At 56.3% G+C, this 26,644-nt stretch overlaps 2 protein-coding genes across 3 annotated transcripts; both read left to right on the top strand.

The window, feature by feature from the left end:
• The first annotated feature begins 263 nt into the window (after positions 1-263).
• On the top strand, positions 264-4,302 carry MYADM (myeloid associated differentiation marker). The gene is made up of 3 exons (XM_054587205.1): positions 264-377; positions 532-606; positions 1,981-4,302. The coding sequence occupies exon 3, from the start codon at positions 1,983-1,985 to the stop codon at positions 2,949-2,951; it is 969 nt and encodes a 322-aa protein (XP_054443180.1). The 5' UTR covers positions 264-377; positions 532-606; positions 1,981-1,982; the 3' UTR covers positions 2,952-4,302.
• Positions 4,303-7,130: 2,828 nt separating this feature from the next.
• PRKCG (protein kinase C gamma) lies at positions 7,131-25,312 on the top strand. 2 transcript variants are annotated; one of them, XM_054587253.1, is made up of 19 exons: positions 7,131-7,173; positions 7,834-7,941; positions 8,309-8,340; positions 9,342-9,424; positions 13,184-13,295; positions 13,431-13,562; positions 14,042-14,198; positions 14,888-15,022; positions 15,262-15,349; positions 15,659-15,688; positions 17,765-17,917; positions 18,255-18,443; positions 19,246-19,337; positions 19,426-19,488; positions 19,613-19,751; positions 21,041-21,121; positions 22,192-22,299; positions 23,752-23,892; positions 24,126-25,312. In XM_054587253.1, the coding sequence occupies exons 1-19, from the start codon at positions 7,163-7,165 to the stop codon at positions 24,312-24,314; spliced, it is 2,043 nt and encodes a 680-aa protein (XP_054443228.1). In that variant the 5' UTR covers positions 7,131-7,162; the 3' UTR covers positions 24,315-25,312. The 2 variants fall into 2 exon arrangements, with proteins under 2 accessions (XP_054443228.1, XP_054443227.1); XM_054587252.1 differs by lacking the exon at positions 7,131-7,173 and having other exon boundaries at positions 7,533-7,941.
• Positions 25,313-26,644: the final 1,332 nt, after the last annotated feature.

Genomic DNA, 26,644 nt, shown 5'->3' with positions numbered 1-26,644 from the left:
CAGGTTCTCCGCCCCGCCCCCCCCCCCGCCCCTTTCCCGAAACCAAGCGGCGGGGCGGGTCATCCCGGAGGCCGGCGCGGGGTGGGGGTCCCAGCGCCGCCTCCTGTCCCCCACGACAGCGTTGATGGCTGGGCTGACTTGAAGTCCTTATAAGGCCGGGAGACGCTGCGCGGGCGGGCCAGCTGCCCGGCGGCCTCCGCCCAGGGCCCTCCCCCGCCGCTGCCCCGGGGGCTGGGTGACGCTCACCTACGCCCACGCCGGCCCGCGGGGCGTGCACTTTCGCTTAGCAGCCTCGTTGTCACCGCCGCGGTTCGCTGATCCGCGAGAAAGTGGGGCTGCCCTGGGGTCACCCCGCCCAACCCCGGCTCTGCCGGGAGGTGAGCCCGGGCTGCTGCAGGGTCTCTGCTTGGGGGTTGGGGCGAGCCTCCTGCCGCGGCCGGACGGCGGCCTGGGGCGCGGGAGGGCGGAGCCGGGGCTGAGCTGGACGCTGAGGTTCTCCCTCCTTCTTAAGCTCTGACTAACCTTTTCCAGGTGTCTGACTTCATCGGCCTCCGCAGCCGGATCGTTCTGTGCTATCAGCTAAGGGGTCATCAGCTAAGACCGCTGGTGAGTGGGCTGGAGGCCTAGGCTCCCGGGTCTGAGGGGGGAGGGGTCGGGGTGGTAGGAGTTTTAAATATTTGGGTCTGAGGGAGGATGGGACTGGGGTCCCCGACGCCTAGATCCTGAGGGAAGTACCTGGGAGCTTGGGTTCCGAGGAGTTGGGGCACCACACCTGGGTACTGGAGCGGGCCCTCAGGGAGCCGCTGTGCAGCGAGGACAGGGACAGGGCCCGAAGCGGTTGAAGCCTGTTAAACTGGTCCCTGACGCTGGAAGGAAGTTTTATTTCCCTGTGTCTGAGAGAGGCCTTTTGAGCGTTTTAGGGATGACAGGCAACAGATGTGAGACATGTTAAAGGCCTGAAGGAGGACCTGATCCCCAGCAGGCCGGGTACGGGGTCCCTGAGGGTCTTTAGGACAGGAGGTGAAAGCTCTAGGTTCTGGAGGGAGTGAAGCCGGAGGCGGATTTCCCTGAGTGCAGGTGTCTGGTGTGTTCTGGGCCGAGGGCCCAGAATCCCAAGGTCTGAAGGTGTGTCATGGGGCAGGTGAGGCCTAGAGATTTCAGCGGAAGGGCCCGGGCACTGGACTGTTGAGAACCTGGGGACTGGATTAATTTCCATGATGGCGGGGGACTAGATAGATGGCTGCGGTCCTGAGGGGGCTGGACTCCATGTGGGGCAGGAGGATGGGCATGAGGAAGCCGCACTTCCTTTGGTTTGAAGTCCTCCAGGGCGGGAGTCAGACTGAGGGCAGAGACTCCGGATTTCTGAGTGGGGAAATGAGGGGGTGCTGCCCAGAGGCTTAGAGCTAGGTCCAGGGACTGGCTGGGAGCTCTGATCAGATGTGAGTCCCCGCGAAGGCATGCACGTGGAAGCTGCGCTCCACGTTTGGAGGCTGGAACTATCGCAGCTTGTTAGGAGAGGGAGTGAGTTGGGGACAGCGGGCTGAGATGCAGAGCCCTGGGCCCTTGTAAAGGGGGAAGCTGCACGAGACATGGGTTGTTAAGCGGACGGCCTCTTGTTCTGATGGGGTGCCGGGGGAGGCAGGGGAGGGGGTCCCTAAGAGCCTGGTCTTGAATGCCGGGTGGCTGAATCTCTGGGGCCAGGAAGGCAGCCTTGAGTTGGAAGAAAGCTCTGCGGTTGTTTATTTATTTACACTGAATTTATTGGGGTGACACTGGTTAATGAAATCAGATTAAGTCACCCTAGTAGGCCTGGGACTGTCTCAGTTTGAAAACGGAAAGGCCTGCATGTGGGATACCTTCCGCCTGCCGCAGCGAGAGTCCAGGTTCCGTTGCCCCCCTGGGGTGGGGGGCAAAAAGGCTGGGAGCCTGGATTCTCCTGGTTGGAACCTTCTTTGGACACTTTCTTTCCCCTCCCTGCAGCCATGCCGGTGACAGTGACCCGCACGACTGTCACGACCACCACCGTGGCATCTCCAGGCCTGGGCTCCCCCACCATCCTGGGGTCCCCTCGGGCACTGACCCAGCCCCTGGGCCTCCTCCGCCTGGTACAGCTGTTATCCACCTGCGTGGCCTTCTCGCTGGTGGCCAGCGTGAACGCTTGGGTCGGGTTCACTGGTAACTGGTGTATGTTCGCCTGGTGCTTCTGCTTCGCCGTGACCCTCATCATCATCATCGTGGAGTTGGGTGGGCTCCAGGCTCGCTTCCCGCTGTCCTGGCGCAACTTCCCCATCACCTTCGCCTGCTACGCCGCCCTCTTCTGCCTCTCAGCCTCCATCATCTACCCCACCACCTACGTCCAGTTCATGTCCCATGGCCGCTCAAAGGACCACGCCATCGCCGCCACCGCCTTCTCCTCCATCGCTTGCGTGGCTTATGCCACCGAGGTGGCCTGGACCCGGGCCCGGCCCGGCGAGATCACCGGCTACATGGCCACGGTGCCAGGCCTGCTCAAAGTGGTCGAGACCTTTGTGGCCTGCGTCATTTTTGCTTTCATCAGTAGCCCCAGCCTGTACAACCACAAGCCGGCCCTGGAGTGGTGCGTGGCCGTGTACGCCATCTGCTTCATCCTGGCCGCGGTGGCCATCCTGCTGAACCTGTACGACTGCACCAACGTGCTGCCCATCCCCTTCCCCAGTTTCCTGTCCGGGCTGGCCCTGCTCTCTGTCCTCTTCTATGCCTCTGCCATGGTCCTCTGGCCCCTCTACCAGTTCGACGAGAAGTATGGCGGCTATCCGGAGCGGTGGAAGGATTCTGGCTGCAGAAACAGCCACAGCTACTATGTGTGCCTCTGGGACCGCCGCCTGGCTGTGGCCATCTTGACGGCCATCAACCTGCTGGCATATGTGGCTGACCTGGTGTACTCGGCCCGCCTGGTTTTTGTCAGGGTCTGAGGTTCTGACCAGGAGCTCCCGAATCCACTTCTTTCCCCAGGTGTCTTTACTGAGTACTGATTTCCTCTGATTGTTCTCTTCCTGGGTCCCTCTCCTCCCCTTCTCTTCTCCTTGCCATTCAGCTCACTATCTCCTGTCTCTTCCACCTGCTCCCCCCTCTGTCCTGATGCTCTATCTCCTTCCCTTCCTGTTTTTTTATTTTTTTTTTTCGGTTGCCCACATCCTGTTTTGCCTTGCTCTCTTTTCACTCTCCTTTCTACTGAGTCTGTTGCTTGGTTCTTTTCGGGCCGTCCTGCCTGTGTTCTCACCTGCCTTCGCCCTGACTGCGTCCCATTTCCTTCCTTTGATTTCCTTGGGAGCCCTGACACTTCTTCATTCACCCCTCACTGCCACCCCCAACTCCAAAGGTGCTGAGCTCCACATCCCATACCCCTCTTAGCAGCTGTTCAGGCCCTGGGCCCCCTGAGAGGCCTCATTGCCAAAGCATGTGCCCACCCTAGCTGTGCCTTAGTAGGTGTGTGTGTATGTGTGTTTGGGAAGGGGGTGGGGGCAGGTATCTGTGGGTTGGTCCCCCTTTCTCCCAGTGGAGACGGGGGTATTACAATGCATCTCTTTTTTTAAGTTTAAAACAAACAAACAAAAAAATCCCTGGAGGTTAATAATTTCTAGTGGGTGGGATGCTTAAATCACAGAGACACTCAGCCTCACCTGATTGGCTCCAGAATTTTTGCCAGCCTTAGTAAAACCCCGTGCCTCGCGGCCCTCTTAAAGGAAGCAAAGCGTGATGGATGCTTTCCATCCCAACTGCTCTCTGGGTATCAAGATGTCTGAAGGGTTTGTGAGGGGCAGAGATGGGAGGTTCCAGCCTTAGTATTAAAAACAGCATGTACTGGCCTTTGCTGGGAGGGGAAGAAAATGGCCGCTGCTGGCCTTACCTGGAATGGTGGCCTGGGCTTTTTCTTTTCTTCTTCCTGTCACAAGGGCAAAAATTACTGGATGGTCCTATTCTTAAAGGGGAAGTTTCTTTTCCATTTAAAAAAAAATTTGTGGGTGGGTTGGGTAGGTGGGGATTGCTGTCGCCGTAGTCAGGATTTGCACTGCTTGAGTGTGTGATACACACACGCATGTTTCTGTGTGCTAGCTGCTTCCTGCTGCTACTTCCTGCTTCTCTGAAACTCACACGCATAACATGATATATATATATATATAAATGGTACAAATATATATTTTATTTTTTTTTTAATTCCCTGGAGCTTCTGGTTCCCATCAGCCTCTGCTGTCAATTATAGAAGGAAGCCTCGTCCCTTCCTCCACTCCCACAACCGTAATCTTCTTTATTTTATTTTTTACCTCAATATAAAGATAAAAGGAAGACTTGTGCTTGCGTTATGATTGCGGGGGGGGGGGGGGGGGACTCCAGGAGGCAGGGCAAGGCCCAGGTTCCAGGGCCTGGTGAGACGAGGGGGCGGGGCCAAGACAACTGGCTTCATCAGAAAAATACGGGCTGAGTCAGGATCTTCCAAATTACTCTCCCAAACCAGGAGAGCTAGTTAGGATGGAAAGGAACACAATTTCTTCATCTTTGGGGTGCCATGACCACCTCAGAAACACCATGTCCCATCTGAGTGCAGCATCTTTCTTCCAAAATCAACACTCACAGATTCCCCATCTCTATTGGCCTCTCAGGGCTGAGAACCCAGACACTTGTTCTTACTGACCTTCCCTCAGTCAGTCAGGTGCTAATCAAACACTGTCTATTTTTCCTGCTAAATGCCATGCATGTGTGTGTGTGTGTGTATAAAATATCTCCCCTTCTCCAAGTTCTTGACCCAGCTCAGGTTTCATTTTGTGGTATCTGAGCTATTGCCCCAGTCTCCTTGACCATCCTGCCTCCAGCCCACCCTGGCCCTGAGGGTGCCCCCAACATCCAGGTGGGATCCTGCCCTCCCTGCTCACATCCTTCCATATCCCACTCAACTTAACCTACAGGTAATACCAAAGCCCTTTAGTCCTGCGTTCAAGGCCTTCAGGATCTGACCCTGTCTACATTCCCCTCTCAGTTCTTTTTTTCTCCCTGCCCCCACTCCGTTCTAATCCCCTGTCACACCTGGCCTTGGTAAAGATCAGATGAGTAGTCTCTGTCCCACACAAGGTCATCCAGCCTGTTTTTCCAGAGAATCATAAATACATAAATCTCAGGCAATCCCAGAATTGTGCCACCCATTTTCTGCACCTACACCTGCAAAAGCAGTTGGGAAGAGAAACTGCAAGGGTGGGGAGGGTCTCGCCGGAAGAGAGAGGGAAGACTAACTAGAACGGGCACCCCATTTTGGTGAGGTATAGCCTCTTTTGATCACAGCAGTGCCCACCCCAGAACTCTGACCTGCACCTATCCCTGCTTCTTCCAAGGGCGTCTCCTTCCCCCGAAGCGGGGGCTGTCTCTCCCCATCCCGCATCCCGTGCTTGAACCCCTTCTGGAAAGCGCCAGAGGGGATCGCTCTAGCAGCCGGGGGCGAAACGTAGATGACAGGGAAGAACCCCAGGGGCGCCGGAACCGAGCGCGGTGGAATTCTGAGGTCAGCTTTCAGGGCCACTCCCACCCCTATCTGCTCTGGGGCACGACGGACGCCTGGAGGTGGCTGGAAGGCGAGAGGGCCCGATGGTGGTGGTAGAAGAAGACTGCTGTTCTCTCACCCCTTCTACGACTTTGGGAAGGCGTACCCCCACCCCGGGGTACCCCTACCCCGAAAATTCTTAGACCAAGGGTGGTGGACGTCCCGAGTCCCCCGACAGAGCCGCGGGACCGCCTTGCCTCGCGGTGCATGCCGGGAGAGGAAGTTTTCGGCCGCGTTGCGACAACAGACTGTCCGCAGGCTCAAACTACAAGTCCCAGGAGGCATTGCGCCCGCAGCTCTGGGCGTGCCGCGGTTGCCCTTGGCAACAGCGGTGCTCTGCCGGCGAGCCCTCGGCAGCGGCGGGAGCTGGGGGAGGGGCGGAGCACGGCCAGAGAGCAACAGGGACGCCGGTGGAATGACAGAGGGGGGCGGGGGAGATTCACAGAGCCAACGTTAGGAAAGACCCTCCCAACCCTGGAACAGATGCTATTTTTATTTTTTGAAGTTTTAAAAAGATTTTATTTATTTTTGGAAAGGGGAAGACAGGGAGAAAGAGAGGCAGAGAAACATCAATGTGTGGTTGCCTCTCACGCGCCCCCTGCTGGGGACCTGGCCTACGACCCAGGCCTGTGCCCTGACTGGGAATCGAACCGACTACTCTTTGGTTCGCAGGCAGGCACTCAATCTACTGAGCCGCACCAGCCAGGGCCAGACACTATTTTTAATGCTAGAACTCCAGAGCCAGAGAGAGACAGGGATTGAATCACAGAGCAGAGAGAGGGAGAGACGCCACCCCACAAGAGACAGAGATTCATAGAATCAGAGAGATAAGTAGAGAGTGGGTGAGAACGGGACAAAGATAGGAGAACAGGGAGAGGGAGAGCGACCCCCCAGCCAGGAACAGAGGGAGGGACTGGGTCGAGAGAAGCACAGGCAGAGGGAGACAGGAAGAAGAGGCAAGCACGGAGAGACAGAGGAAAACACTTACAAAGACAGCGACACAGAGAGAGGGAAAGATGGCCAGGGTTTAGAGAGAGACTGAGAGACAGAGAGAGAGAGACAGAGAGAGGAAGGAGGCAGAGAGAGAAGAGACAAGAGATATAGAGAAAGAAAGAGATAAGAGACAAGGATAGAAGGAGAGAGAAATGGGGAGGGGATTAACTCTCAACGAGAAAGACACAGTCGGAGAGAGAGATTTGCAGAGAGAGAGAAAGGCATTTACAAAGACAAGGTGAGAGGGAGAGAGCGAGAGAGCAAGAATTTAGGGAAAGACCCCCAGAAAGGGGGGAACACCGAGACCTACAGCAGGGCAGTGAGACCAAGACCCAGAGTGGGTCACAGGATGAGTGACAGACACAGATGGGAGAAAACAGAGAAATTCTCAGAGACCAGGAAAGAAAACCTGACCCACTCAGAGACCGAAACAGAGACCGTGCGTGCCAGGCATCCAAGGAGAGCATCAGCCACCGAGACACTCTCAGCGGGAGACACAGACGGAGAAATTCACAGAGGTCCTGAGAGAGAAGTCAAGACTCAGGTGGCGTCGGAGAGAGTGAGACACCAAGCCTCTCTGTTCGCACCGGATCCCAGCACCCAATGAAAAGTTTGTGGGTTGAAACAGTGTGGCACAGTCAGACGCAGGGATCTGAGAGGGGTCGCCGTGGGCTATCAGGAGCCACAGAGGCACCCGAGTGGGGAAGGAAGGCGGCAGATTGGGGTGGGGGAGGGCACGGCTCCCAGGATGCCTCCCCTCTCCAGCCAGCCCCCGGGGCGAGGGGGTGGTGCGCACGTGTGTGTGTGCGGGGGGAGCGTTAGGAAGAGGATATTTGGACATATGTCCTGTGATCAGGGAGGGGAACGCCTTTAAGCAGAAACTCCGCCCCTCGGTCGTCATGGCAACGCCTACCCCCACCCGGGCTCCCACATTTCAGCAGGTGCCGGAGCCGGAGCTCCCACCACCGCCGCCCGTGCCTCCGGCTGCTCGCGCCCCTGCCCTAGGCTCTGCGCCCCAGTCGCCCGCTCCCTTTGGGCGCGCCCGGGGGGCCGCTGCCGGTCCCACACGCTCGCTCCTGGAGGTGCCTTACCCCTCTCCCTTCCTCGGGATCCCCCTGTGGCTCCTCGGCTTTCCCGACTCTCCGGCTCCTCGCCCTTCCACCTGTTCCCCCAGAAAGGCAGGATCCTGGTCCCTGCGACGTTCCTGGGGCCATGGCAGGCCTGGGCCCCGGCGGAGGCGATTCAGAGGGCGGGCCCCGGCCCCTCTTTTGCAGAAAGGGGGCTCTGAGGCAGAAGGTGGTCCACGAAGTCAAGAGCCACAAGTTCACCGCTCGCTTCTTCAAGCAGCCAACCTTCTGCAGCCACTGCACTGACTTCATCTGGTGAGGGAAGGGGGCTGGGGGCCTGAGGGAGGAGGGGACCAGGGGTAGAGATCCCTGTCACACCAGATTCCTGAGAAATGAGGAAAGAGGGGGCTGTAGACCCGGCTCCTGGTCCTAGGATACGCGGGGGTCCGGGAGCCTGTATTCCTGGGATTGAGGGAGGAGGTGCTGAGGGTCCGGGGTTCCTGGGTCTGAGGGGGGAGGGGCTGGGGGCCAGAATTTCTGGGTTCTTGAAAGAGGAGGGGGCTGGAGCTCAGACTCCTGGCTCCCGAGAGGGAGGAGGGTCAGAGGCTGCCTGCGGCTCACAGATGTCAGGGGATCCTGGTTACCCTTTTCTGCACTGACCTCAGATCCTTGACTCTTGCAGGGGAATTGGAAAACAGGGTCTGCAATGTCAAGGTAAGAGCTGGGGACCTGGACTCCTGGGACCCTCTGGAGGGTGGAGGCTGGGGCCCCACAGCTGAGGCTTCTTGACACACGTGTTCTCTGGTCCCCAGAGAGGCGCGGGGGAGCCCGGGGCGGGGGGTGTGGCAGAGACACAGCCTGTGGTGGGGAGGGAGCTCTGATGGCGGGGCCACCGCGGAGGTGGTGCTGGGGGCCCCTCCCTTGGCCGGCTCCAGGTGGGGACAGATATTTGGAGAATCTGTTACCATGGGAACAGGGAGATTTGGAAAAGGGGAGCTGAAGGGGGGGCTGAAGATGCAAAGTCAGGGCCCCACCCCCAGGCTGCCGTCACCATGACAACATCAACCGTCCTCGGCAGGGGCAGGCCGGGTGGGGTCAACAATGGGCGGGTGGGGGCCGGGTGCGGCCGGCAGTTATGGGGGGCGGAGAGGGGGGCGAGTCCTAAAGCACCAGCTGCTACTCTTGAGAACAGAGTGAGTCAGGGAGCAGGGCGGTGGCAGAGGCGCCCCCAGACTCACTTCTGCCCAAGTTGCTGCTCTCGGTTCTGTCCGAGGACGTGCCCGTGCGCTTTCTCTCTTTCCTCTACCTGCCTCTCTCCTCGCTTTCTCACCTCTGTCTGCAGCCTGGGCCTGTGTCTGCCCGTGGGATCCTATTTCCTCTCTCCGTCTCCGTCTTTTTGTGTCTTTCTGCCTCTCTCGGTCTCTGCAGGCAGGCTTTGGGCTCTCTGTGCTCTCTGTCTCTCTCCGATCCTCTGCATCGCTGTTTCTGTCTTTGGGTCCATCTCTTGAATTTCTGTCTCCTGGCTTCTGTCTCTCTTTCTCTGCATGTGAAGCTTCGCCTATGATTTACTCTCAGTTGAACTCTCTCTATATTGGGGTTTCTCTCTCTCTGGTTTTCTTTCTGTTGGAGCCTTTCTCTCTCTCCCTCCGATTTTCTGTCCCTCAGGGTCTCTCTCTCTCTCTCTGTCTCTGTGTCTCTATGATTCTCACCTTCAGTCTGCAGCTTTGTGGTTCATCGGCGATGCCACGAATTTGTGACCTTCGAGTGTCCAGGCGCTGGGAAGGGCCCCCAGACGGACGTGAGTGCCCAGACACCTGGTTATTCCTCCTCAGGCCGCGCCCCCTCCCTCACCCCCTAGGCGTCCGTCCCAATTTCTCCTGCTATTTTTAAGGCTGGGAGGGGAGGGGGGCTGGAGAGATAGAGGGAGCTAGTCTGGCCCAGATTCTCTGCCCTTGGCCTGGAAAGGGGGAGTCGGATAGGACTGAGACAGGCTGGGGACACAGGTGGGGGACCAAAGACTGGCACCGGAGGAGGTAGGCTGTGAAGCAGCGCTCATTTAAAAACAGAAAACTGAGGAACAGAAGGAGAGTAATATTGATGCAGGCACCGAGATCCTGAGGTCAGAAGAGAGGGAATCTCAAAGATGCAGAAAAAGATAGAGACCCAAGGAGAGAGACTGAGGCCGAGACAGAGAGAGAAAGGGAAAGAGAAATGGAACAGAGGCCACAACATACAGGCAGATGAAAAAGGGGACCTGGGGAGACTGGAAGAAACAGACGGACACTCAGAGAGACAGAGGTGAAGATATCCAGAGAGAGACTAGAACAGAAAATGGTGGATCTGGAAAACAGCGAGGTCCTGAGAGAGGGAGGTCCAGAGAGATCCTGCAATACACATGCATGTACACGTGAGTACGTGGATCCCCCTATGCACATGCACATGCACGTACAGATCCCTATGTGCACATACACGTGCATACACAGATCCCATGTACACACACACCTTCATATGCAGATTCCCCCATGTGCTCACACACCTGCATAGGCAGATCCCCCTATGTGCATGCACACGTGCATATGCAGATCCCCGTGTACACACACACCTGCATATGCAGATCCCCATGGGCACAAACACCTGCATATACAGATCTCCATGTGCACAAACACCTGCATATACAGATTCCCCCTTGTACACACACACCTGCATATCCAGAGCCCCATGTGCACACACACCTGCATATGCAGAGCCCCATGTGCATATACACCTGCATATACAGATCCTCCTATGTGCTTGCACTTGTGCATATGCAGATCCCCACTTGCACACTGCATATACAAATCCTCTACATGCACACATCATGCATGTGTACATGCATGTGCATATACAGTTTTTTATGTGTGATACCTACATTTTCTCTTTTCTCTTTTTATGTGTGATACCTACATAGGTACCTACATTTTCTCTCTTCTCCCCCCCACATCAACAGCCCATCCCTGATCCCTCCTTCACTCTCTGTCTGGCTGTGGGGCTCTTTTCTCTGAGCCTCAGTCCCTTGCTGTCTCACCTCCCCATAAAGTGGGGCTGACCATCTAGTGTAGACCAACAGAGCTTTCTGCAGTGATGGAAATGTCCTGTGTCTGCGTGTCCAATACTGAAGCCATTGCCGCATCTTCAGCAAGCACTTGGAAGTGGCTATTGTCACCGAGGAAGGGAAATCTAAATTCCATTTAATTCGAATTGATTTAAATTTAATAGCTACATGTGGTTAGTGACTACCACGTGGGACAACATAAATCTAGACATCCCAGTATTGACAGTTTAATGACATCAGGTGGGTTAAGAGTCTAGCCCAGGGTTTGACACAGGATTAGAGGTGGTTTTATGATTAGTAATTAGAGAAAGAGGCAGAGAGAGAGAGAGAGAGAGAGCCACATACACAGAAGTCTATGACTAATTTTGCTAGCTTGTCAGGTGGAGAAAATGGAAGTTTCCATAAAGGATATGACTTCATAGAACACATATTGAGCACCACTGTCTATCAGCACCTATAGGTGTTATTGATCATATGCCTCACATGCCCACCTCTGCTGCCAATGCTACCGCTGATTTACCCAGTGTTCCCTGCGCATACTCATCAGGGATCGTGAATACAGCACAAACGTGAACCTGCACACCAGCGGGTCAGGTTAGGTGCTGGTCATCTTCTGAGCAGGGGCCCCCCGGCCAGAATGCCTGGGCGCGAATCCCAGCTCCACCACATGCCGGTTCTCTGATCTTCTGAAAGGTAGCTTACCCGTCCGCACCTCTTGAGTTCTAGTTTGTCACCTGTAAAAGGAGGAGGATCCTCATGCCCACCTTATAGCATTGTTTTGAGAACTAAATGAGTCAAATGCTTGAGACTGTACCTGGCACGTGGCAAGAGACAAAATAGTAACTGTTAAAATTATTATTGTTACCGATGATGAAACGGAACAGTGAAGAGGTAGTCTTTTCTCTATGTACTGGCTTTTTCTTTTTCTTCTTAATGCTTTTGAGTTCGTAAGTTACCTGGATCAAGTATGACTTCAGTTAGTCTTCACAAGACCCCTTGCAGGGAGGGCTCGCTCTGTGTGTGCCCCCCCCCCCCATTTTATAGGAAGGAAGCCTGGCTCTCTGGGAGGCATTGGAGGAGCCCACACAGCCGGCTCGTGGGCAGCGTGAAAATGTGGACCCTGCTCCCTCTAACTGGAGCCCCAGCACTGTCACCCTTTGGAGAAGTGACTTTCACCTTCAGAATAACACCAGCTTCTCTCCATGGGGTGACTGTGTGCCAGACACCCCGCCTAAGGCTTTCACACACAACATCTCAACTGGTCAGGCAGGAATTCTTTGGTTCAGGATCAGCCCGGAGCTTTAGAAGCCCAGAGCCTTGAAACAGACCATGGCAGCCACCGACACCCCCTGCCATGCCACCCGAGCATTATTCGAAATAGGATCCCCACTAAGCGGCTAAACAAATAAATTCCAGAAGTGTCTGGAATTATCACCCTCGGGTAACTCTTGCAATGCATACTTCACGAGAGGCGACCATCAAGTGATTTAACACGTGGACCTTGCGGAGGGTGGAGGGACAGTGCCCTTCCGGTGCCCTAAATTCTTGCTTAACTGGACTCTAGACAGTTAATTGCCTCAAGATGTAGATTGTTTATGTCCACTGGGCAGAGAGGGATGCTAGGCCTCAAAAGTGGGCATGAACCTGCCCCACATCGCACAGCTAGGAAATGGCCTTGCTCTTATTTAAACCCAGGGCTACGAGGGGACTGCAATAAAATCACTAATAACAACCACAGCAGTGGGTGACGATCCCGAGCGCATTTAACATGCTAGGCCCTGCTGTGGGGTTTTCATTTAATCTTTCATGTAGGATGCCTAGGGTCCTTCGTGGAGGATGGCTGGCAGGTCAGATACCCATTCCACCAGGGGCTCAGAAGGCGGATGTCGGTGGGCAGACAGTGACAGAGGCTGACAGTGAACCGTCACAGGTTCCTAGAGGCCCACACGTTCTCAAAGGACAGCTTGTGAGGGCTGGGGGTGTGGGGATTGTGGGACTTCGGAAGCCCCCCCTCCTTCGCGTTTGTCCCAAATGGCGCCTTGTTCGTGACGACTTCTGGTTGATCATTACTTCAAATTTCAGCACCTCCCCTACCGCCCCCCCGCCCCCCCCATTACTTCTGGCCCGTTCCTTCCCTGCTTCATTTTTCCCCAGAGCACCTATTACCATTCATCATAGAGTATAATTTAATTCATCACGTTTATTTTCTGTGCCCCTCCGCTAGAAAGCCAACGGCGCGTGGACAGGGGTTTTTATTTGTTTTGTTCACGGCTGGGTCCCGAAACCCAGAAAGAACAGTGCCTGGCACACAGGAGGTGCTCAATAAATGCTGTAGAAGGAATGAGGGGGGCGGAACGCCACCAAGGCCGAGAGAGACAGGTGGACGGAGGAAGAGTTCAGAGGGCTGCACTCCGTGGCTCCGGACACCCCTGCAGCCCCCTCTGACCGACTCCTCTGCGCCCCCAGGACCCCCGGAACAAGCACAAGTTCCGTCTGCACAGCTACAGCAGCCCCACCTTCTGCGACCACTGCGGCTCCCTCCTGTACGGGCTGGTGCACCAGGGCATGAAATGCTCTTGTGAGTCTGCACTCGCTGCTCGGGCCAGAACTGGGCGCGTCTGGGGCCCCTTCGAGAGCGCAGTGGGGATGGAGTCTGGGGTCCCGGGCGAGGCCTGAAGGGCTACCCCCAGTTTCGTTCCCCCCCTCCACCCAGGCTGCGAGATGAACGTGCACCGGCGCTGTGTGCGCAGCGTGCCCTCTCTGTGCGGCGTAGACCACACGGAGCGCCGCGGGCGCCTGCAGTTGGAAATCCGGGCTCCGACGGCGGACGAGATCCACGTCACGGGTGAGGCCCCGCCCTTCGCCCCTCCCCCACCCCAGCGCTGGCTCCCGCACCCGGGAAGGCCCAGCCCCTCTCGATGGCTGCGCCCCTCTGGAAGGCCTTGCCCACACTCGGGATCCCTCCTTAGAGGCTAGCACCGCCCCCTCTGGCTGGCAGCCCCGTCTCCAGCCTGGCCTCGACCACCTTTCTGCCCTTTTTAATGGACTTTCGAGGCGGCAGGGTCCTCGAGAGGGAGGGGGAAGAGAAGACCTGTTGATAGGGTCAGGTCCTGACTCCTGGGCCCAAGGGGAGGAGAATCTGATTTCCGGGTCAAAGGTGTTCGTGCCCTGTCTTCTGGCACCGGAGGAGTAAGATATCCAAGGCATCTGGGTCCCGAGAAAGGCAGCTAAGAGCGTGGAAATCTTGCTGCTGACTGGGGGCGGGCTAGGGGGCCTCTTCCTGGATCGCTAACCCCATCTACCCTCCTTCACCTCCCTGCTCAGTCGGTGAGGCCCGTAACCTCATCCCAATGGACCCCAATGGTCTGTCGGACCCCTATGTGAAACTGAAGCTCATCCCAGACCCTCGGAACTTGACAAAACAGAAGACCCGGACCGTGAAGGCCACGCTGAACCCCGTGTGGAACGAGACCTTTGTGTTGTGAGCCTCGGATACAGGGGGATGGCTGACAGGGGATCGTCTGAGGGTGTTGGTGGCTCACAAGACGCCCTGAGAGAAGCTGGTGGGAGGGGTCGGGATAGAGGGACCCACCCCACCCCCGCAAAAAGCAGGAAAGGAGGATGGGAGAAGGGAATGGAGCAGAACTGGGAGAGAGAAATGGAGATACAGAAGCTCAGAGACAGCCATCTGTGTATTTAATCTCCATCAAACTGCACCGCTTGAGAATGAGACAGAGACAGGGACAGAGGGAGGAGAGGAAGAGAAAGAGAGAGACCCAGGGTGGAACACAGACAGAATGGAAGGGGTTGAGAGCCAAGAGGTGGTGGGTGGGTGGCAGGGGAAGAAAGACAAGCCAATTGACAGAAAGACAGAGGGAGAGAGACTCGGAATAGGACAGAGACTTGGAGACGGGGATGGGAAGGGGCCAAGAGTGAGGGAGTGAGAGAGCGGGGGTCGGGGGTGGGGAGATGGAGAGAGAGCGCTCCAGGTGTGCTTGGGGCCCTGGCGTCGGGAGAGGGAACCCCGTGTGAGGACCGCAGGTGGGAAGACACTTCACGGAGCAGGGAACAGACCCCAGCTTGCGGGGCCAGCCTCTTCCTCCAGCAGCAAGGATGGGGAGTGAGGAAGCCCGCAGCTGGGCCCCTCGCTCTGCCCCGCCCTTCCCGCAGCAACCTGAAGCCTGGGGATGTGGAGCGCAGGCTCAGCGTGGAGGTGTGGGACTGGGACCGGACCTCCCGCAACGACTTCATGGGCGCCATGTCCTTCGGGGTGTCGGAGCTGCTCAAGGCACCGGTGGATGGCTGGTGAGGGCCGGGGTGGGGCAGGCGGCCAGCGTCTTCACCTCTCTGTGTGTGGGCTCCCTCTGGCAGGCCCTCTCTCCCCCTCTGTCCTTATCTCACTCTTTCTCTCCATCTCCGTGTCTGTCTCTCTGTGTCTCATTCCCCCTTCTGTTGTCTCTGCCTCTCCCGCGGATCCCCCCTCCCTGCCTGGCCCACCCATCTCCCGCCTTCCTGCCCGGTTCTGGTCTCTGTCTGTATGTCAGGTACAAGTTACTGAACCAGGAGGAGGGCGAATATTACAACGTGCCGGTGGCTGATGCTGACAACTGCAACCTCCTCCAGAAGTTTGAGGTACTGGGCCCTGGCCTCCCCACAGAAAGCCCAGCCCAGCCCCCCTCAGTTCAGGGCTGATTTTTCCCAAATGCCACTGCTGGTTGCCCACTGGTCCTGGGACTACAACTCCCAGAAGACCCTGAGACTCCTTCCCGTGCTTTTCTACAGAATTCCTGCCTCATGGTCTAATGGGAATTAGAGTTCCTATCCATCCCTGTGGCTTTGGAGCTTGGAGCACCCCCCCCCCCCCCCCCCGCCCCCGTCCCCCCAGGCAATCTCCTTCCTCTCTGGGGCTCTAACTCTCGCTTTCTTCCCACCCCTCCCCAGGCCTGTAACTATCCCCTGGAACTGTATGAGGTGAGTGGAGTTGAGGCCTGGAATGGAGACAATTTCGTATCTGGGGTCTGTATCTCTCTCCCTTAATATCTGTCTTCATTTCCACACACATGGATTGAGTACATACTTGGTGGCAAAGGGTTATGCTTGCTGAGTGTTCATAGGTGAGTCTAACTCTCAGGCAACTTCCCAAGGTAGGGACACCGTCACAGATATGATAGTTAGATCCCAGGATGATGTGCTAAGTCGGAGCCCAGGATACCAATGAAGCATAGAGGAGGGAATAACCCAGTCTGGGGGGCAAGGTGGTCAGGGAGGGCTTCCCGGAGGAGGTGCCACCTGAATTGATCCTTGAGTTTTTCTATTTATCATTGTGGCCTCTTTCTCCTCCATTTGTTTACTCACTCACTGAGCACCTATTCCCGAAGTTGTCACATAAGCCAAGAGTACAATCAGGCCATTGCCTGGGATTTTCTCTTTCAGTGTAAAAGAAAGTTACTGATAGAGAAATTGACCACCAGGAGGAATATGTTTGATAATGGAGGGCTTCAGGCTCTAGGGAGGTCCCAGAAGTCCCTGGCACCGCCTGGGAGAATCAGAAAAAGCTTCCCAGAGACCTGAGTCCTGGAGGACTCACAGGATTCCCCAGGAAAAGAAGAGAGGCACCAGATCACCAGGCCAAAGAAAGGCATGCTTTCACCCTCATTTATTCTTCCAGAAAACATTGTGTGAAGCCCCTTGGTGGGTAAGGCATGGTCCTCGTCCCTGGGGATAGAGCAGCGAACAACAGAGAAAAAAAAATTCCTGCTCCCATGAGGCTTAACATTGAGAAAGACATTAAACAAAATAAAGTAAATGATAATATGTTAGAAAGCAATGAACAATGTGGAGAAAAAGAAACATGAAGGAGGGTAGGGAGTACCCCTGGATAAGTTGTGATTTTAGCTGCAGTAAACAGAGAAGGGTTCACTGAAAGAGCACCACGTGGCAGAGATGTAAGAGAGGAGAGAGAGCCATGCGGAGGGAGAGAGAAGAGCCTTCCAGGCAGCGGGAACAGCATATGCAAAGGCCGTGAGGTGGGGGCAGGCCAGCAGTGTCTACTGATCAGCAGGAAGGACAGGCTGGCGGTGGGGTGCAGCAGTAGATGAAGTCCAAAAAGGAAGGTTGTGGAGGAGCCTTGTGACTCATTGGAAGGATTTTGGCTTTTCAACCTAGTGGGGGCACTAGATGTGGCCTGAGTTGGTTTCGACTGGAACAAGATGACTGCCTCTGTGTAGATATTAGACGGTGGAAGGCGAAGAGGGAGGAGGGAGAAGGCTGCTGTGACCACACAGGTGGGAGCAGCCGGCCCAGGGGCACAGTGGGCGTAAAGATGCTCAGATTCTGGGTCTGGTCTGACGGCTGAGCAATACGCATCGCCCTCAGCACTCCTCCCCTGAGAGGGGCAGCCATTCAACGCCCTCTGCTGAGACCTCCTGTGTTCCACGCCCAGTGCTGGGTGACCGTGGAGAAGCAGAAAGGAGGGAGAACCCAATCTGGCTTTAATGGGTTTTGATTTCTGGCTTTGCCTGCTGTCCTCTGTGTGACTTGGGGCAAGTTAACACCTCTTTGCCAGTTTCCTCTTCTTAAAAATGGGGGGAGGGGTGATAACTGTTTTCCAGAGGCCTAAGGGTTAGTTAAATAATAAATAGCCCTGGCTGGTGTGGCTCAGTGGATTGAGCACCAGCCTGCAAACCAAAGGGTTGCTGGTTTGATTTCCAGAGGAGGGCACATGCCTGGATTGCAGGCCAGGTCCCCAGTAGGGGGCACATGAGATGCAACCACACATGGATGTTTCTCTCCCTCTCTTTCTCCCTCCCTTCCCTTCTCTAAAAATAAATAAATAAAATATTTTAAAAAATAATAATAAATAAACCCTCTGGCTCTGGAAAGTCGTAGGAAGTTCTTAGGCCAAGGCAGGGGGGAGGGGTACGAACAACTTTTATTTTCTTTCCCTCTCTCCCCACCTTTTCATTCTTGGATGCTGTCCCGCTTAGGGGCACCCCCTTATCCCAGTCGGGGGTCTGACTACCTCGGGGTCTCTCTCCTTTCTCACAGAGGGTGCGGATGGGTCCTTCTTCCTCTCCCATCCCTTCCCCATCCCCTAGTCCCACCGACTCCAAGCGCTGTTTCTTCGGGGCGAGCCCTGGACGTCTGCACATCTCGGACTTCAGCTTCCTCATGGTTCTAGGAAAAGGCAGTTTTGGGAAGGTCGGATTCCTGGGGCTCCGGGGGAAGGGGAGGATGTCTGGAGAACGGTCGCATTTCTGGCCCTTAGAGAGGAAGAGGAGGGGAGGGGCACTGGGCTAGGAGTCTCCAAAGAGGGTTGGATGGGGCCTCTGGGGTCCTCTGAGAGGAGAGGCCTAAACATGAGGACTGCTTTCCCCGAGGGAGTGGCGGGCAAAGTGAGGGCACCGGAGGCCCTAACCCCTGAGAGGGAGAGGGAGGACCCGAGATTTCCTTTCTCTGTGTCTCTGACGGGGAGGGGCAGGGACCTGCACCCCGGGGTTCCCAAGACAGACCGGGCCTTTCCGGCCTCTGTGCCTAGGTGATGCTGGCTGAGCGTAGGGGCTCCGACGAGCTCTACGCCATCAAGATCCTGAAGAAAGACGTGATCGTCCAGGACGACGACGTGGACTGCACCCTGGTGGAGAAGCGTGTGCTGGCTCTGGGGGGCCGAGGCCCTGGGGGCCGGCCCCACTTCCTCACCCAGCTCCACTCCACCTTCCAGACCCCGGTAAGGAGGAGGGAGGGGGCGGAGGCCGGCTCCAGAGCCCTGCCCCATCCCCCACGGCCCAGGGATGAGGGCTAGACTGCAGAGCTTCGCACAGTCCGAATGGGCGCGGCGGGACGGATGGGGTCCTGAGTGGGCGTGGCCAGGCGCATGGCTCCTGTGTGGACAGGTCCCCAGCAAGCTTGATAGTGTTGAGTGGGTGCTTTTGAGTAAAAAGCTGATGAGTAAAGGAATGCGTGGAGGAGAATGCCTTCTGAGTGGGCGTGCCCAAAATTGGGCTCCGAGTGACGAGGTCGTCACTCTTGAATTCTGAGAAAAGGACTCATCAAAAAGGTTTTCTCGAGGCGTGGGATGGGACCAGGAGTCTGAACTGTCAGGGGTTTGAGAGGGCGTGACTCTCCTTCCAAGAACCCTGAATGGGCGTGCCTAGCTTCCTGGATTTTTAAATTATCATCATCGTCGGCAGTTGCAGGAACAGGTGGCCAGAACGGCAGAAGGGCGTGAGTGGGTGTAAGAGCGGTTTCAGATCCCGGGGGTTTCCAGCGAATGGTGGGCCTCGAGCTTCAGTTCTGAGAGGACGGGACCAGAACAGCGACCGTTCGGAGTAACAGGGGATGGGGCAGGTGGAGATTCTGAGAAGGCCTCTTTAGAATCTCCGGCCTCCCGCTGGGCGTGGCCAGTTGCTTGACGACCCTTCAGACACGCGGCTCGGGACTCTGGGCGCTGGGCGCACAGGCTGACCAGGGCCGCCTGGGGGTGTGTCCTCGCCTCTAAGCTCTGCCACTCCCCCCTCCTCCCCTCCCAGGATCGCCTGTATTTTGTGATGGAGTATGTCACTGGGGGCGACTTGATGTACCACATTCAGCAGTTGGGCAAGTTTAAGGAGCCCCATGCAGCGTGAGTCTTGGCCAGGGCGAGGGTGGAGGCCAGCCGGAAGGGGGAGGGATCCAGCCATTGACCTCTGACTCCCCACCCCCTCCTCTAGGTTCTACGCAGCAGAAATTGCCATCGGCCTCTTCTTTCTGCACAACCAGGGTATCATCTACAGGTGAGCAGCCCCACGCCTTTCCACGGAGGGGATCAGGCCCCTAGAGGGGGAAGGGATTTGAACTTATGGCTCTAGCGCATTGAACTCTCTCTCTATTTCTACTCAACCCACCCTGCACCACCAGGGACCTGAAGCTGGACAACGTGATGCTGGATGCGGAAGGACACATCAAAATCACCGACTTTGGCATGTGTAAGGAGAACATCTTCCCGGGGACCACGACTCGCACCTTCTGCGGGACCCCAGACTACATAGCCCCCGAGGTAACCCCAGCTCTGCTGCCCTTGGCCCTTGCGCTCCGAGCCTGCTGAGTGGGTGTGGCTGGTTGTCTAGTATTCACAATGTGGGGGGCCCGACCCTGGGGTCTTTATATGAGTGGGGGGGCGTTCTACCAGAGAGCGCCGCAGGAAGGTCTGTGCGCTGAGCATTCAAAGTGGGTGGAGCTGGGTTTTTAAATAGGCAAAGTGGGCGGCCCCTGCGGATAACCCTAAAAGAGTGAGACCAGCTTGCAGGAATTCCAAGAGGGCCTGTTACTGGACTCCTCTGAGAAGGCGGAGACGGTTTCCAGTTAGTCTGAGTGGGTGGGGCCCATGCCCCCAGAACACTAAGCCTGTGGAGGCTGTCTCCTGGAAATTTCAAGTGAGCAGAGTATGCTCTGGCTTTGTCGAGGGGTGGACCTAATGATCTGACCACACATAGAGATGGAGAGTGTTGGAGGAGGAGGTGGCGTGGCGGTGCCGTCCACAGTCTTCCCACGTGATTCAGTGCTAGTGCCCAGGTAGCCAAGGTCAGTGGTTTCCAAACTTAGCTGGTAATCAGGGTCACCTGAGGAGGTTTTGAAACATACACACATATTCCTGCCTCTGACTCTGGGCTATTGAGGCTGGAATTCTTCAGAGATGGAAACATCTTTTTTAAAACACTTGTGTAGATCATTTACATTCTAAACTTTGCTTTTAAAGACTTTAGTTATTTTTAGACAGAGAGGAAGAGAGGGAGAAAGAGAGGGAGAGAAACGTCAATGTGTGGTTGCCACTCGAGTGCCCCCTGTGGGAACCCGGCCTGCAATCCAGGCATGTGTCCTGACTGGGAATCGAACCAGCGACCATTTGGTTTGCAGGCCAGGGCTCACTCCCCTGAGCCACACCAGCCAGGGCCTGGACACATCTATTTTAAAACAGCCCTCTAGATGTATCTGCAATGCAGCCAGATTCAAGAGTCTCTGGTCTCTGAAATTGAGCCCCGTGCACCCAATACTGTAAGAAAAGGGTCCAGTTACCTAAATATTCTAAATGGGTGGGACTTGTGACTCGGCCCTTAGGTTGTCTTTTTATTTGGGGCCAGAGGAATATGCTAAACAGGTAAAGTTTGTTTCTCAGGTTTCCCAAAGAATGGAGTTCTGGCCAAGGTATTCTCGATGGGGAGAGTTTGTGCTGAATACACCTAAAGTGGGTAGGGTGCCCAGGGGTTGAAGCCACAAGGGCCTGATACTTCAGAAAGCACAAATCAGGAGTTCTTGACTTCCATTCTCCCTTCCCCCTTCCCCAAATAGATCATTGCCTACCAGCCCTATGGGAAGTCTGTCGACTGGTGGTCCTTCGGGGTTCTACTGTATGAGATGTTGGCGGGACAGGTAAGGGAAGCTGGGGAGAGGCTGACCTGGCCAAAGGCGACAAGGAGTGGGGTGCCACCTGTTACATGGCCTTTATCTCCGGAAAAACCTTGCAAGGAAGGGCTATCGTTTAAGGAAATGCGAAGAGGCTGAGAGGGGCAAGCCCCGTGGCGCTGTCCATGGTTCTGAAGCGTTGTCTCGCTGCTGCAGGCCAGGGTCCCCTTCGCAGAACAGTGGTTTCAAATGTGCAAAATAAAAATAGGGTTGCAAAAGAAATCAATCATATTAAAATACATCACCAATACTTTTCACGTTTAATCTAATCGAATTTAGCCAACTAAATACATTTAATTTCAATGCATACAGTTGCCTGAATTTTAAACATTGGGATGTGGACATATATGGGATGTCCTACTCATAAACTAAAGAGTAATGTTTTGCTGGAATAGGAAGTAAATAGGAAGATTTACCAGTAATCTTGAAGTAGAAGTGACTGATATTTTGAAATATCTGCAACTCTAATGTGATAAAAAAAATATCTGATTTCTGTTGGTGATGAAGCCACAAGTATTACTGTTGTGGTTTGTTCCCTACATTCATAATTGAAGGAAATGCTAAATTCCAGTTAGACATTTTAAAAAATAAAGGTGCACTTTCCCCTTCGAAGTTCATGGGCACTCTCAGTTGTGCGAACTCTCTCTAGACCCCACATTAAGAATGCTTACCTGATGTTGCTCTTCCTAAACCCAGAAGACCGTTCATCCAACCAGAATATTTGTATAGCTTTTCCTGCCGTTTTCTCTGCCTTCTAGTTAGGTGACATATTGCCTAATTAACGTCCTGCTGATTTACATAGCAGATAAAGAGAGACAGAGCAGCAAAGAGGTGCCAAGAGCTGCAGCATCTGAGACAGGACATCAGAGCATCTGGGGGTTGGGGTGGGGACAGATAAAGCTTTGGCGGTCAGCTCACATTTTTCCTCTAGGATGTGTGTAGGGGGAGCTTGTGTTTGTGATGGGGGATGAACATGTGGAAGGTGGGGAGAGGTTGTCCATCAAGTCTTGAACTTTTTAACCCCTCTACTTCCTTAGCCTCCCTTTGATGGGGAAGACGAGGAGGAGCTGTTTCAGGCCATCATGGAGCAGACTGTCACCTACCCTAAGTCGCTCTCCCGGGAAGCCGTGGCCATCTGCAAGGGGGTGAGGGCACTGAGTCCCAGGTGGTCGGGACCCACACCGCGAGTCCCACCGCCGCCACCCAGCGCGGCCCCCACAGTGTTTCTGTGCCTATTAGAAAGTGGCTCCCACTCCTCAAGTCACTTGACTTCCATCTGCTGGACAAGTTTATGTAACAGCAATTTTGTTAGAACAATAATTCACTGCCCACTGCCACCTCCAGTTCAGGAATGACCTCTGTGCCTTCCTCTTCTGCTGCCCTCACTCCCCTGCTAACCACAGAGAGGGCTGGGGGCCAGGGCCTGCCTCTTCCGAACCAGGTGGGTCAGGTGAACCTGTCTCCACCGCTTGTCCTCCTGTGGGACCTTGGGCAGGTCAATGGAACTCTGGGAGCCTCAGTCTCCTCTTCTGGGGTTCCCGAGTTAATGCGGGAGGAAGAGCACAGCCCCCGGCAGCTTTCCCCCAGGTGTCAGCACACTTCTGCTTCTGGCTCCTGTCTCCGTTGTCTCTCTGACTCTCTTCCTCTCTGGGTTTCTGTCTTACCCCTGTGCCTCCCTCTACATATGATGGGGCTTTCTGTGTCTCTCCCTTTTCGGTGTCCTTTGGAATCTGCCTGACTCTTGCATCTCTGTCCATCTCTGGCATCCCTGTCCCTCTCTCTCTGTTGCCTTATTCCCCCCTCCATCTCTTTCTCCTGCCCCCGCCCCCCCGGCACACACTCTCACACTGGATCTCTGTCCTCCTCTCTCTGGATTCCTTTTCTCCAACCTTTCTGAGTCTCTGCCTTCATATTGGGTTCATATCCCGCTCTCTGAGGGTCTGTCTTCTGGGTCTCTGCCCTCTGTTCTATTGGCCTCATTGTTTGTGTTCTCGGGGTCTCTAACTGCCTGGCTCCTCTCTTCTCTTTTGATCTCTACTTCCCCCTTTTGGGGGGTCTTCAATCTCTCTCTCTTCTCCCCCCATGCTGTCCCCCTCTCCCCACTCTGAGATTCTTCCCTTGTCCCCTTCTTCTCTTTCTGGGTCTCTGTCCCCTTCTTTCTCTGAGTCTCTGCCTTCACATCTGGTCTTTGCTCTTTTCTCTGGGGGGTTGTCTCCTGGGTCCCCATCCCCCTTTGCTCTGGGTCTCCCACCTCTCTCCCTCTTCCCCTCCACCCCCTTCTCTGATTCTTTCCTCATCCCCTTCCTCTCTTTCCGGGTTTCTCTGGCCCTCACCCCCTCGCGCCCTGATTTTTCCTTCTCTGTCTTTCCCTGGATCTGTGGGTCTGGATTTCACCTACCCCACTCTCACTCATTCTCTTTCTTCCTCTTTCTCTCTCCCCACACTGCCTGTCCCCCCTTGCTATTCTTCTGTCCCCCGATCTCTATGCTTGTGTCTCTCTGTTCCTCCATCCGTGTCTCTTTCTCTCTATCTCTCTCATTCTCTGGGCCCCCTGTCTGGGACTTGTCTGTCTGTCTGTCTCTCTGTGTTCCCCACAGTTTCTAACCAAGCATCCGGCCAAGCGCCTGGGCTCGGGGCCGGATGGGGAACCCACCATCCGCGCTCATGGTTTTTTCCGCTGGATCGACTGGGAACGGCTGGAACGGCTGGAGATCCCACCTCCCTTCAGACCTCGCCCGGTAGGTCGCCTTCCAGAACAAAACCTTGTTCACTGGGGGTGGGGCGCTCAGGGGATCCACTACCTAAGTGAGGAGGTGGGGTGGGGTTCCCCCCCCGAGGAGACCACTGAAGGGGGACACAGGGGCCGGAGACTGTGCAGGGATTCCAAGGGAGACTGGAGATGCATCTGGGGGACAGAGCCAGGTACCCAAGGAGCGGGTAGAACACGTTTCCCTTCCCGTGTTTCCCATAGTGTGGCCGCAGCGGCGAGAACTTCGACAAGTTCTTCACGCGGGCGGCACCAGCGCTGACCCCCCCAGACCGCCTAGTTCTGGCCAGTATCGACCAGGCCGACTTCCAAGGCTTCACCTACGTGAACCCGGATTTTGTGCACCCGGATGCTCGCAGCCCCGTTAGCCCAGCGCCTGTGCCAGTCATGTAATCCCACCTGCCACCACTAGATGTCCCCACGGCTCCCTCCACCGCGCCAGCCTGGGCTGCACTTCACCATCTCCTTTCGAATTCTAGATCCTGCTCCCCAGCATTCTGGCCTCTGTCCCCCTGGGTGCTAGGTGCCCCCTTCAAGCGTTCCTGGCATTCTCAACTCCATACAGTCTCTAGAGCGTTCCCATGCTCTAGGTTCGGTCGCGCTGAGCCCTAGTTCTCACCCACCTGGGTGTTCTGGACTCTGCTCCCCGAGGTTCCAGAACCACCACCACCACCACTATCCCCACTCTGTGGGGTTGTACACTCCGTCTTGGTAGAACCTCTCTTGCTCCTCCTCCTTTTCCCCCTCTTCCCTCTCTTCCTTCTCCTCCTCCTTCTTCTCCTCCTCCTCCCCCTCCTTCTTCTCCTCCTCCTTCTCCTCCCCTTCCTCCTTCTCTCTCTACCCCCTCCTCCTCCTCCTTCTTCCCCTCCTCTTCCTTCTCCTCCTCCCCCTCCTTTTCCCCTTTCCCCCTTTCCCCCTCTTCCTCCTCTTCCCCCCTCCTCCTTCTCCTCCTCCTCCTTCTTCCTCTTCTTCTTCTTCCCCTCCTCCTCCTCCCCTTCCTCCCGCTTCTTTTTTTCCATTCTGGGAAATAGTCTCATGGGGTGGGCTGTTCCAGACTCCGTTCCCAGACAAGCACCCACCTCCACGGTCCTGCCCATCCCCACCTCATTCTGGAGTAAGTGGGAGGCTGTGCCCCGGTGCTCCAGTGCCCTCTCACGCTCCAGGGATGCCTGGGGTGTGCGGAGGATCCTTTACCCCACTCCTCTCAACCAGCTTTCCTTCTAGACTGACTCCCCCATCCTCCACCCAGCCCGGCCCGCCTGCCAGGTGCATGGCTCCAGTCCTGCTCGGAACCCCGCCCCCACCCCGTGCCTGCCACTCCCCCCTCTGGGGGACTCCCCCACCTCCTCTCCTCTTTGCCTCTCCATCCAGCCTCAGCTGCTGGAGAATAAATTTGGGATGCTGACGCTGAGGTGTTTGGATGTTTCCTTCTAAGCTTGGAGAATGAAGGGCGTGCGGAGGTGGGACAACGACTGCACATGGAAACAAACAGAGGGACAGAATGGGAGGGGATGGCCGAGAGGGAGGGAGAGGGTTGCGAGCCACGAAGGGAGAGAAGAGACCCACAGCGTGAGAGCGAGGGACAGAGACCCATAAGGAGGCAGACAAATCCACAGAGGGGACCACAGGGCACACACGCGCGAGGAGGTGGCAACCCACCGAAAGCACCAGGGAGAGACCCGGAGCACAGAGGCACTAGCACGCACATACTCACCTGGAGCCTCACACAAGCTCACAGACACACACTGCACACACCCAGGCACTGGGGAGTCCTCAGCAGGGAGATGAAAGGCAAGCCTCCCATTGCGGCGCCTGGAGGTTGGATCACAGGGACTGACCCCACGACACAGAAACCTAAACGACCAGAACTTGTCCGCGGAAGGATCGGCGACTGAAGCCGCGGACAGGCAGACGCGCCCCCGGGCCTCCTCCTTCCCTTGACCCACTTGCGCGTTGGGGGGAGTGGAGAGGGTAGTGCAGATGGACTACACATCCCAGCAGGCAACGCGGCGGCGGACCCTCCCCCCATGGGCGGCCCCCCTCGCCGCCAGTACTGACGGGAACTGTAGTCTCTGGACAGGGTAGGCTGGTCGAATGGTGTGCCTCTGTCTGTGTGTTTGGAAGGACTGAGCCCCAAAGCTTTGCAGGCTCCCTCGGGGAGCCCCGGAGTCTCTTCGTTCCTCTTGGGTTTCCGGGACTCTATCTCCGGAATGGGTGCTGGGGCTCCCTTTGCCTCCTCCAGCACCACTGTGTACCCCAGCCCAGGGCCCGTGGCTCCCAGCCGCCGCCCACCCCCCCACTCCTGCTCCGACCCTCGGCGGGCGGCCTGCCCCTTTAAGAGTGGCCCCGCTGACATCACGGCGGGGGGGGGGGGTGCTGGCCCGGCTCCCGGCTCCGCGGCGGCTGCAGGACCCGGCTCCGCTCTGCGCCCGCCTGCTGCTCTGGGGACCCCGGCCTGGGACGCCCCCTTTTGCTTCCTCCCGCCGCTCAGACCCCAGGCTCCACCCCAGGCCCGGCCAGAGCGCCAGCCCTCATCACGGGACCCCAAGGATTGCCCCTGCTCCCTCTCCTCTCAGGGTCTCTCTCTGTCTCTCTCTTTCTGTCTCTGTCTCCCTGCCTGGCTCAAGGTGCCTGGGTCTCAGCATCGCTCAGCCCAAGGCCTCTTGGGCGCCCCGTGTCTCTTTCCGTCTCTGCTGCCTGACCTCTCCACTTCCAGCGCCCCA

The sequence above is a fragment of the Pteronotus mesoamericanus genome, unplaced genomic scaffold (genome assembly GCF_021234165.1).
Source record: "Pteronotus mesoamericanus isolate MK-2021 breed Mesoamerican mustached bat unplaced genomic scaffold, CSHL_Meso_final scaffold_1135, whole genome shotgun sequence".
Lineage (NCBI taxonomy): Eukaryota > Metazoa > Chordata > Mammalia > Chiroptera > Mormoopidae > Pteronotus > Pteronotus mesoamericanus.
Note: the sequence above shows the minus strand (reverse complement) of the source record. Positions and strands in the feature narration are given on the sequence as shown.